Source organism: Hoplias malabaricus, chromosome 12, assembly GCF_029633855.1.
Source record: "Hoplias malabaricus isolate fHopMal1 chromosome 12, fHopMal1.hap1, whole genome shotgun sequence".
Taxonomy (NCBI): domain Eukaryota; kingdom Metazoa; phylum Chordata; class Actinopteri; order Characiformes; family Erythrinidae; genus Hoplias; species Hoplias malabaricus.
In genome coordinates this window covers 36,979,666-36,991,916 of record NC_089811.1, presented here as the reverse complement: position 1 = coordinate 36,991,916, position 12,251 = coordinate 36,979,666, and the positions used below count along the sequence as shown (strand labels likewise).

General features: G+C 38.9%; 1 protein-coding gene across 2 annotated transcripts in view; it reads right to left on the bottom strand.

Moving 5' to 3' along the window:
• Nucleotides 1-614: 614 nt before the first annotated feature.
• Nucleotides 615-12,251, bottom strand: part of nr1i2 (nuclear receptor subfamily 1, group I, member 2) — a 46,214-nt gene continuing 34,577 nt past the window's right edge. The window contains exons 7-9 of one of the 2 annotated variants that reach the window (XM_066686164.1): nucleotides 9,762-9,878; nucleotides 9,002-9,107; nucleotides 615-5,684 (exon numbers count right to left, since the gene is read on the bottom strand). In XM_066686164.1, coding sequence (XP_066542261.1) covers nucleotides 5,543-5,684; nucleotides 9,002-9,107; nucleotides 9,762-9,878 — 365 coding nt within the window. In that variant the 3' untranslated portion in view covers nucleotides 615-5,542. The remainder of the gene's footprint in view (nucleotides 5,685-9,001; nucleotides 9,108-9,761; nucleotides 9,879-12,251) is intronic. The other variant, XM_066686165.1, reaches the window with a different exon arrangement.

The following is a 12,251-nucleotide window of genomic DNA, read 5'->3' as shown; positions in this document are numbered from 1 at the left end:
TTATCAGGGCAGTGGGCTGAAAGAGACATGACACCTTGTTGCTGTGTTAGTGATGAGTTTTGTGGACGACGGCGTTTGTTTTTTGAGAGGTACAGCTCAGCTCCAGAGTTAGCAGCTGCTAATTTTAACTGGTTTTAACTTTTCAGCCTGATTTTAAGACATCGATTCCAGTGACATGTGCTTTTGTGTTGGTTGCTGTGCAGTTGATGGCTAGAGTTCCACAGAAAATACATAGGTTTTTGAAACACATTGCCTCTAGTTCACGTTCTGTTAGCTTCACTTGTTATGACAGAGCTTTTCAGCAGATGTAAAGCTTCATTACGTCATTCTGTTCATTCATTTTGTAGAGAGTGGGTTCGGTCTTCATTACACAGCAGTACTGTAAATGTGAATTGCCCTAAGGAACAGGTACGGGGCGCCCCACAGACTTCTACCTTAGTGTTCTTTTAATTCATCCAAGTTTGTATTAGAGAAAGATATGGAAAAAGAAAAATTCCAAGCCTCTGTCGTGAATAATATAATGTTCTGGGGTTTTATGTAAACATTAGATTTATCAGTTTTTGGTTGAACTGATGACTTTAATAAACACTGGACACAATTACCTTAAATCCTCCATTTATTTTCCTGAGTGGGACAGAAAAAAAAAAAAATCACATTCGACATTTTTTCTAAGTGTGTCACAACAGACCTCTGTGCTTTTTCCTTGTGGTATTTTCAGGACATGCTCACCCTGTGTAAACAGTTGCTTTGAAATTTTAAATATTTAATTTGAAGGGATTCAAGAAGCCAACTAAACACCCATTCCTGCTCTGGACACACTCTGAACACATCTGTAACACACACACACACTCTTTCTTTGTTGTGCAGTGGAGATTACATATATATATAAACGGCTGCATGTGCTTATTGTAACATGAAACTCTCAACTGCCTCCTTTAAGTGGGTAGTGTGTACAGCCAAATATTACAGTTTTAAAGGAACAGTCCAGTGTTTGGGAACTGCTGGTTTAGGCTGAAAAATCACTGGTGTATTTGTATAAAGTAGAACTCGTGTCCAGCAGCTAGCTGATCCAAAGAGCAGGAATGGCGACCCTTTTCCTGATATCAACATGAACAAGTGCTGGTGATTATACATTAGTACAAAACGCTTGAGGTCCACTGGACACAACATATTTTTCCAGAAGGGCAGCTGTAAAGGAATGTGTGCAGAGGCTGAAATTAAAAAGCCTGATAAACACAGATTTGCACATGTTCTAACATTTTTATGAATGGTGTTCTGAAGTCTATCATCTTTACTTTCAGAAACTTTTTACACACTTTCCTTTCGTTATAGTTTTAAAATCCACCTGATTTTGATGATCGCTGAGGTATAGAAGTTAGAAATATATTACAATTTCTCATAAGCCATTAACATTCTTTTTAAACACAGAATTGATCATTTCTTTTAGTAACAAAACACCTGAAAGTCACAAGAAAAGCTTATTCAACACACAACAAAACGTACACTAGCTTTTTTTTTTTCCTAAGATGAGGCAACGTGGACAACGACCTGGCATCAAACAATTCGCATTTTAGACGGACAGAGCGTTTCCACAACTCAAAACTATAAACATGACGTTAAACTGAGTTGGCACTGTGTAGCTTCGTGAACTCGAAAGGCAGAAGAACTCGTTATGAGCTGCATTTACGAACCCCAGGCCCCAACCCTGGAAAAAGCAGGGAATTGCTGCATAAAAAGAGGATGATCAGCTTCAGAATATTCCATTTCTTCAGTAAATCGACTGAACTTGTACCAACGTGTACAATGTAAAAAAAAATAAATAAATAAATGAAATAAAAAAATTTGAAAGTGTTCCTGAGTTTAAGTTCCACACAATTTATTTTTCCTAGCAGCAAAAGCTCCTCCAGCACCAAAAAACAGTTTAAACTCTTTCAGAATCACTTCTACAATTTGTTTTTTTTTTCTTTTTTTCCCTGTACTATTCAAACCAAATCAAATTTATTCCTATAGCGCTTTTTACAACTGATGTCACAAAGCAGCTTCACAGAATTCCTACAGAGGTGAACTACAAGGGTAACATGCAGAAAATGGCTGTGTTCTACCAAATTTGACAAGAAGGACATACGGCCACATGTGAGACTTTAAGCTGTATTTTTTTTTTATAAATTATTATAATTTCTGGATGAAATTCTATTATAATCTTTTTTTATATAATAAAACAGCTGAACAAAATGCCTCACCTGTGTCTGCGCTGGCAGTCTATTCGGTTGTATCAAATATGGTTTAGCATTGCTAATGCTACATCTTAGCACTTAGCTACTCATAAATGTTCCCCCTCAGATGCTAAAAGGTAAAGAGTAAGACAGGCGCTAAGTGTTAGCCATTTTCTTTCCTAGGTCCTTTCAGGTTTATCTCAGTGGTAGAAAAACCTGTACAAATGAAGCTTAACACATTTTTTACAAACGTTTAACACCTGTTGGACAAGCAGTGAAATTTAGACTCAGGAATGAACTTTGAACTTTGTTTTCACCTTATCCTCCAGGGCTTCCATCGAGTTGTGTTTCACAAATGCGAAAATTCAGCAAGTAAACAAAAGCCCATGTGTGTGGTTTGTTTATCTGTATGAAGTTAAACTTGGTGAACATCCTCTTAGTGCTGGTTCCACTGTGTTTGCCAGAGGTAGAACGGAAAAGGTCTCGTCAATTTTAACCAGCGTAAGTGCACTGCATATTTACAGCAGGTCCCTGTGCAACAATAAACCTTTACAACTGTGAGTTACATTCATGTAGTTTAGTGTTTTCATTCCTTACTTTCAGGAGGTCATTCCAACCTTTACTCTGTGAAGAGGCTTCCTGGATCTGGTTTTGTTTTCTCAGATACTTGTGTTTTTCTAATAGATCATTTTCACCACACAGTATGAGGTTACCTTTGTGTAGAGGTGAGCCAATACATCATTTGGTAATTATTGTGCTTTTCTCTGTGGTAAAACGTCTGATACATCGAAGCCAGAAGATAGATCTCATCTCAAATGCCACAGTGACTGTAGCTGTAAGGGCTCAACACATTGTTTAAAAATAAGTCCTTTGAAAAAGGACATTTTCTTACTGAGCCCAGATGTGGCGGAATGGTTAAGGTTTGTTTGATATGTGTTTGATCGCAGGGACATCCCCCAAAAGGGAATTGAATTAAATATTTTAGGAATGTTTAGATTCACAGAGGAAACAGGTTAATGGCTGTAGTCTAATTGAGAGGTTGCACAGCTACATAGAAAAATCTTATGTTCAATATTTGTATAGTGAGCATATTGTGAGAAGATGGACGTATGAACAATAAACAGAAGCCAATGGGGAGTATGTGGTTACACCTTTGGCTTCTGAGGTCTGTGTGGTTTTATGATTAACCTCAAGATAATAACTTACACGTTTTAACGACATAATTGTTTTTCCTGGAAACCTGCTGATTCAGGGCTGATACCAGAACCAGTGCAGACCAAATGCAACAGTCTTGTTCCTGAGGTTTGTTCTCCAAAGGCATGTGCGTCATTTTCAGCGATTGTTTTAGAGCATATATATATAATGTGCTTTACCTGGATTTCAGCAGCACTTACAGCATAGCGACACGCTACCAGGTCGATTCAGATTATCACAGCCAGCAAGAGAAAAATATGATGAGCAATAATGTATTCTCTCTCTCTCTCTTTCTCTCTCTCTCTCTCTCTCTTATAAATTATTTAGAATTTAACACCTTGAGCTGCCAAACATTTATCAAATAAAGTAATATTTTTAACCCTTGGACTTCGTGAAATGTTCTAAAAGCCAGGGGCCGGATTCACAAATCATAAGCTACTTCAGATAAAATAAATAAATTTTTTTTAAACATCTTCTTAAGAAGCTAATTGTTCCATTAACTCTTTCTTAGGGAAAAGTCTATGCTTGTCTTATGATTGACTGAGTTCAGTAACCCTCTTAAATGATCAGTTTTAATTGCTGAATTAATATCAATATCAAAAATAATTTGATTTAAAAGTACTGCTAGTTTCTACATAAGGACAATGATGGCAGACTTGAATCTCTCTCTCTCTCTCTGTGTGTGTGTGTGTGTGTGTGTGTTTTCTATTGGCTATTTCCTCCACCCTCACTTCTAATATTTGTTTACTCAAATTTTTTGAATGCCTAGTGAATATTTGTAATAAATAGGATTTTTTTTTGAAGAATTGCAATTAAAAACATTCTTTTGAACTTCTTAGTGTTTATCTTATTTTCCTGTGTTTGTTTTTCCTTTGGAAAGCTTTTGTGAATCTGTACAAATATAAAGATCATATGCATTATTAACCCAAGTTCGGCTGTACTGGCCCGGAACACTAGATGGCAGCACAAGGCTTACACTAAAATGTCACTTCTTTATTGCAAAAATGCAATAAGGGCCTGACCCCATCCATTTGACCCTCTAGCTATAAAACAAAAGGCGTTTTCAAACCTAGAATCGGTGCCTCTCAGCACAAAAATAATAATAATAAATAAATATGAACCACAGAATATTATTTAGTGAACTCCTCATATTGAGTGCAGTAACGTTGTCCTTAGAAAACTATTAAGACAAAGTCTCTACACAAGCTCTACTTGTGAATCAGTTCAGGGCTTGATCTCTTTATGAGGAGCTGCCGCAGTCATTTCTCCAAATACTTCACTGCTCCAAGTCAATCTTCAACCCTCTAAACCCCACTGAACTGTTCAATCAGCCATAAACATAGTGCGACCGACCTCAGACGTTCACGTCACATTAAATCATTTATCAAAGTTTGACTGTTAATTTGAGGTGAACAGCATTTGTGTAATTTAATGTGTGTTTTTCTTGAGCATCTTTTGTTGTGTTCTCTGATGTTGTTTACATGCAAAAGTCTGATGATTTCATACATAAAAATAAGTGGCTTCGTGGTGGACGAGGGAAGCAGCGAGAACACACTGTCCCAGATGAAGTGACGCCCGTGGGGATTAGCGGCAGCTCTCAGTTACTGACAAGAGAGACTAATTACATAAAACCCCAATTAGAGCAGATATTCACTATTTATTACACCACCTCATTAACAACTGGTCACTGCTACAGGACACAATGTCTTATGTCATATTTCTTTAAATATATCTGAATTATGCAGAAATTCAGAAGAAATATCGACGGAATTCTCTGGGTTTTTTCTAAAAATGGTGAGGGAAGGTAAACAATGGTTGGTTTAAGACAAAAATGCCATAGGCACATTGTGTTTATATCTCAAATGAACCATTCTAAGGTTTGTTTAATACCAAACTGGGACCGCTATGTGATTTGTTTTGATGCACACCTGAGCATGACTGACCCAAACAGTTCAAACAAAAGGGCTTCAACTGCCTCCAAATGAACTAGGTATGAAAATGCCTTTCAAAAAAATGAAACAATATCCATAAATAACATGTGAATCGAACCCGTGACACGCAGCTGTGGAGGCGTAGCTGATGCTGATGGCTGCAGAGTGAGACTGTGGTAGCGTGGAGATTTGAGATGAGCCGTGTTAGCTGTGCTTGCTGACGATCTCCAGCATGAGAGGAGACACCTCTGGCTGGATGTCCTGGATCTGCAGAACCTGTTTTGTGTACTCCTCGTTCATAGTCCTCATTTCAGTCAGACATGACATGATCCTGGGGAACAGTAAACTGTCAGGGAGGGGGGAAACAAAAAAGTCAGAGGCTTGAAAGAAACAGTGGCAGCTGGCGACAAATATTCTACACTCTAAAAAATAAAGGTGTCACTAAAGGTTATGTGAGCGATGCCATAGAAGAACCACTTTTGATGATATGTTTAAATGGGTAAAGAACCTTAAGACCGAGTGCTGGATTTTTAGACCTTTAAAAGGTTCTTCACACAGACATTTCTTAAACAAAAATGGATCTTTAAGGAACCGAAAGAGGTTCTTTTATGGCATCGCTCAAATAACCTTTTGTAGTACCTTTATTTTTTAAGTGTGTTTGTGTCACATTGTGTTAAATTGTATTGGGATGATTGGCATGAGGTAGGACACCACATCTCTGTAAAAAGCAGTCCTTTTAATTGACAATAAAAACAGACTAGACACTTTGGTACTTTAATGTAGATAAACTAAAGACTGAAATGACTGAAATGACATTTGGTTTCTGAGGGTAAGGTTAGAGTTAGGTGTAGCTACAGGGTAATGATAATAATAATAATAATAATAAACATAGCAAAACCAAAATCTGCATGTGAGTGTATCTGGACCAAGCTCTTTGACGTGTAGTTTCTTCACCAAAGTTCTCCTCTCAGACCGATTTGGAGAAGAGAGAGATGTTGTTGAATGAGGACGCTGCTGGAATTCTGGGCTCTGAACAATCAACAACCATCAGGATTTTATTCACCACTCACTGACTCTCTTTGGGGTGAGAGGTAGATCATCCAGGATTCAGACTAAATGTATGTCTCTATGTTTGTATTTTCTCTCAGAAATGGTTTTTGTCTGTGCTCCAGTCATTAACACATGAATGACTGGAACCCAGGATCTCGCCCTTCTGCACAAAGCAGCCCATTACGCCCCTTTCTTGTCAATGTATTTTATATATTACACATTACTTTACAATTTAACCAACTTTTATATCAAATAATTAGTTAATGATTATTCATTCATTATCTGTAACCCTTATCCAGTTCAGGGTCGCGGTGGGTCCAGAGCCTACCTGGAATCATTGGGCGCAAGGGGGGAATACACCCTGGAGGGGGCGGCAGTCCTTCACAGGGCAACACAGACACACACACATTCACTCACACACTCACACCTACAGACACTTTGGAGTCGCCAATCCACCTACCAACGTGTGTTTTTGGACTGTGGGATGAAACCGGAGCACCCGGAGGAAACCCATGCGGACACGGGGAGAACACACCACACTCCTCACAGACAGTCACCCGGAGGAAACCCACGCGGACACAAGGAGAACACACCAACTCCTCACAGTCACCCGGAGGAAACCCTCGCAGACACAGGGAGAACACACCATACTCCTCACAGACAGTCACCCGGAGGAAACCCACGCGGACACAAGGAGAACACACCAGCTCCTCACAGACAGTCACCCGGAGGAAACCCTCGCGGACACAGGGAGAACACACCAACTCCTCACAGACAGTCACCCGGAGGAAATCCACGCAGACACGGGGAGAACACACCACACTCCTCACAGACAGTCACCCGGAGCGAAAATCGAACCCACAACCTCCAGGTCCCTGGAGCTGTGTGACTGCGCCACCGTGCCCCCCTTAGTTAATGATTATATAAATTATTTTTATTTTAGAAAGGACTGAATTATTGTTCCACTATTGAAGCTAACCCGCTGTAGCGCCCTCTATTGACCAACCCCTGAAAAGAAATATTAATCTCTAAATTGTTAAAACATATTTCTAAACTTGTTCATGGTTCTAATTACAAGATATTGTCTGTTAAATGTTGGGCTATTTCTAATGATTACTGTTAAATAGTGCAATAAATCAAAATGAAATTATTAAAAACCTTGAGATTAGTTTTAAAAAACTGTTATACAGCAGCAACAAGTGGCTTTTAATTATGACATGGATTTATTTTGTTGTTTTATCTGTAATAAAAGTGACTTTAATGTTTTATTTTAAATCTTTAAGTGATTGGTGCCTCCTTAAATCACAGAAAATTAGACTAGTTTCCTTATGTAAAGTGGTAAATCAAGTCTTAATACAGATACAGTGCACAAAACAATGTTCACATTCTCATTAACACAGTCTTTCAGTTCTGTAGACATTCTCTGATCACTTCACTTTACACCAAACACTATGTAGTGAGTTCTGAGTGAGTTTCTTGTTGAACATTTATTATTGGCTGTTGTGCTAATTGTACTAGACCAGGGGTCGGCAACCCGCGGCTCTTTGATCCCTCTGATGCGGCTCAGCTTTTGAAAATAATTACTGAGTATTTAATTAAAGTGTATTTTATTTTGGTTCGTTCATTTTCAAAATGTAATTCTATGAAGATTATGGCGATCTTGTAACATCTAAAATATTTTAATATTTAAAATATTTTGTCGCTCTTAATACACGTCACAACTTCCAACGTGCGACACCCGCCAGTGTGCGGTTTCTGGAATTTTCTGACAGCTGACTGCACGGCGCCAGTAAAATAATGACGGCACGCAGAGAGAAGACAGCGTTTTTGTTTGCTGCCAGTGGATAATTTAAGTTCGGCGTTTTTTTTCCGTTACCACAAGGACTCAAATATACAATGAGTATTTTACTTAACCGTCAACACAACGTCTTTTTTTCAGAGTTAAAATGTTTTTTTTTTCCATTGCTACAAGGACTCAAATAGACATTGAGTATTTTACTTAACCATCAACACAACGTCTTTTTTTCAAGAGTTAAAAATGTTTTGTTGCATGCAGAAATGTTATTTAATTTTCTCTGCAGTCGTTCATTAATTTCATAAATGTAACACAGTATAGTTTGTTTATACACAGCACAAAGGCAAAATAAATAAATAAAAAACCCTGTTATATGCAGTGTTATTTCATTTAAAATATAAAAAATTAGCACTCTGAGTGGTCAAGGTTGCCGACCCCTGGCCTAGAGAATACTTCTATAATTCCTAAGATGGCTGTATTGCTGTGATACTCGTGTAGAGAGAGTTAAGACCTTGCACTGAGCTGAAAGAGACTTGGATTTCCACTAATGATACTGTAATCTATTTTCACACCAGATGTCAACAGTTTAATTTTTAAATTGTAACAGAATTTCAGGAGTCTCATGTGGCAGCAGGTGAGGTTTATGTTTTTGGAACTTTTTCAAACTAAGAGTTGTGAACAAATTTAGCCAACGAAATATTCATTCATCAACATCCAGATAATAAAGACATTGTTGATGACATTATCACTGGAGAATTGATTTTTCCTCATGACGCAGTGTCAGCTGCAGTGTGTAGATATCAGCACTAAATTCTTACTATTTCTCCGAGCTGCTTCTTTTGGTCTCGATGTAGGTCTTCAGCGCCAGGGCCACCATCTCTTGATATTTATCAATTTCACCGTGCTGCGTAATGCCTGGCCGATCTGGGCACAAAACAGGGCAAAGTTAGGATTTGTGTTGTTTTATTACAACATCAGCTGAGCCAGAGGAATAGAGTTCTAGGTTTTACTGAATTTAACATCAAGAGATCTAATAGAGTATGAGGGGATACAGAATTAGAATTAATACAAGTCTTCTAAAACTAAAGCTTCAAAGCAACCTAGTTTTCTGGTTTTGATTGGACTGTTCTTTCCGTTTCAGTCTCTACACTAAACTAACAACACAGAAAAAGCAATAGCACTTTTTTTTAAATGGCAAAAAAGTCTTAGGCCCCTGAGATAGTGATATATATTTAAACTAGTGCCTCCTCAGTGAGTGTGGGGCTGGTATAAAGTTCTATATAATCACAGTAAACACAGACTAATGATAATATAAAACACATCAGAAATATAAGATAATGTTTCTCTATAAAGCAGTGGGTGAGAGTGAGTTTGAAGAACAGTGTTTTGTTCAGATTCTCCTTATTATTTAAAATCATTATTGATTCACCACTAAAACTAGGCACTGGATGATCACCTCAAATAATACACACTCCACGAGGAGAGACTTGTACAAAGTTAAACACAGTCACACACAGAGGATCACACTGGAGGAATGTGATATGTAAATACGTATGAGTGTAAATGTATGTAGTCTACCTGGTGAGAAGAGTGAGATCGTCTGCATCAGCACATACTCCGTCTCGTCTAAGCATAGTTTACGAAGTGTGTAATGAAACTTCATCAGAGGGTCACAAAGGTGGGGTTGAAAACCGGCTGGATGGAGGTATCAATGGCAATATAGAAGTTGAGAGAGAGAGAGAGAGAGAGAGAGACACAGAAAACAGTGGAGGGAAAAATGAAAGAGAAAAAAAGAGGATAAGAACAAAGTCAGGGTACAGCAAACACAAAAACGTATAAATGCCACTGTAGAAAAATTCAGCATTATTTACTCATTTACACCTCTCTGCTGGAGTGGTGCTGCACTGTGGCATAATTCTTCTTTGTTCTATAGGCATCAGTAGATATTTGCATGAAAATATATAATTACTGCTGTTTTGTCCTCAACAGACATCACCTTAAAGCCGTAAATCATGTTCCAATCAATAACGAGCATCACCCAAGGACAGTGTCATAGAGCACGAGGAATAACATTCTGAGAAAAACCAAGAACCAAAAGGAAATACTCTAAAACCATGAGGAAGAAACACAGAAAAGAGGCAGGACTCAGAAAGAAAAGCCTTTTAAAATGAGACCTGCTGATCCATTTATAAAAAAAAATGTAGGCAAAAGAATTATATTAAAACAAATAATTCACTGGTTAAAGAGCTCAGAATCGGTAAATGCATGGTATGAATGGGATTTTAATTGGTGTGTGTTGGAGTGTGTGTGTGTGTGTGTGGGGGGGGGGGGGGGTGTTATGCAGTTGTCTTTGTGTGGGGCATCTGCTCAATAAGCCCAGAGCTAATTAAAAATGTACAGGCAGCAGGAACAATAAGCCGAGGTCTTGTGTCATTGTGAGAACTGTGTTTTTGGTTGTCACAGAAACCAGGGCCATGAAAGAACAGACAATAATATGTACCCTTTTCTAACTGATAACATGCATGGATCCATACAGCTGTAATTTGTCAGAAATGTAAGACCATCCTTTCTGTGGAACTATTACAGAAAGTGGGCTTTGAAATAGAAGCCAAATGAGGTCCAGGCTTTTGCTCATCAGCTGAACAAATGTTCTTTTACTAGCCACAGTCACTGTGTCACAGCAGAACAGAATACACACAGGCTTTAGACCATGATGAGTAAGAATATGTGGTCTCAGTTAATAAATCCCCTGGTACCGATGGATTCACCACAGAGTGCTATAAAAGCCTGAAGGAGGCTTTGACACACATTTTACTCAAGACCTTCAGCTAGGTTCTAGAATCAGGGGAAACTCCAGTTTCGTGGAGTGAAGCAATTATTTGAGTTATACCTAAAAAAGGAAAGGATAAATTAGAATGTTTCAATTATAGTGTGTTAAACACTGATTATAAATTATTCACCTCAATAATTGCTAAAAGAGTTGACTACATTATGCCCAAAATAATAAACCTATAACAAACACTTTTTGAGTCACCAATTCACCTACCAACGTGTGTTTTTTGGACTGTGGGAGGAAACCGGAGCACCCGGAGGAAACCCACGCAGACACGGGGAGAACACACCACACTCCTCACAGACTGTCACCTGGAGGAAACCCACGCGGACACAGGGAGAACACACCACACTCCTCACAGACAGTCACCCGGAGGAAACCCACACAGACACAGAGAGAACACACCACACTCCTCACAGACAGTCATCTGGAGGAAACCCACGCGGACACAGAGAGAACACACCACACTCCTCACAGACAGTCACCTGGAGGAAACCCACAAAGTCACAGGGAGAACACAGCACACTCCTCACAGACAGTCACCCGATGGAAACCCACGCAGACACAGGGAGAACACACCACACTCCACACAGACAGTCACCCGGAGCGGGAATCGAACCCACAACCTCCAGGCCCCTGGAGCTGTGTGACTGCGAAACTACCTGCTGCGCCACCGTGCCACCCAATTATGAGACATATAAATAAAAATGAAACAGAGGCCATGCTGATTAGTCTGGATGCAGAAAAGGCCTTTGATCATATCAGATGGAATTTTTTTTTCAGAATCATGGAAAAACTTGGCTTGAATGCTGAAATCATTAGGACATTAAAAGCTATACACCCTCAACTGTCCCTCAGCCCGACTGCAAATGAATGGAGAGCTCACTGATACCTTTTTGTTAGAGAGATCTATGCGACAGGGCTGTCCACTGAGTCCTTTTCTCTTTTTCGATATTTATCAAGCCATCGTCACAACTAATCAGACAGGACAATGCTATTAAGGGTGTTAGTTTGTCCGCAGGTGAACAAAAACTGGCCCTTTTTGTAGATGATATACTTGTATATCTTTCTAATCTAACACATTCGCTACCTGCGTTGATGACAATGCTGGATGAATTCGGGACATACTCAGGCTACAAAGTAAAGCAGCAAAAAACCCAGGTCCTTAATTTTCATTATAAACCCCCACAGAATATTCGCTGAATATTCTTCAGCTGAAAAATCAGATTCGTTTT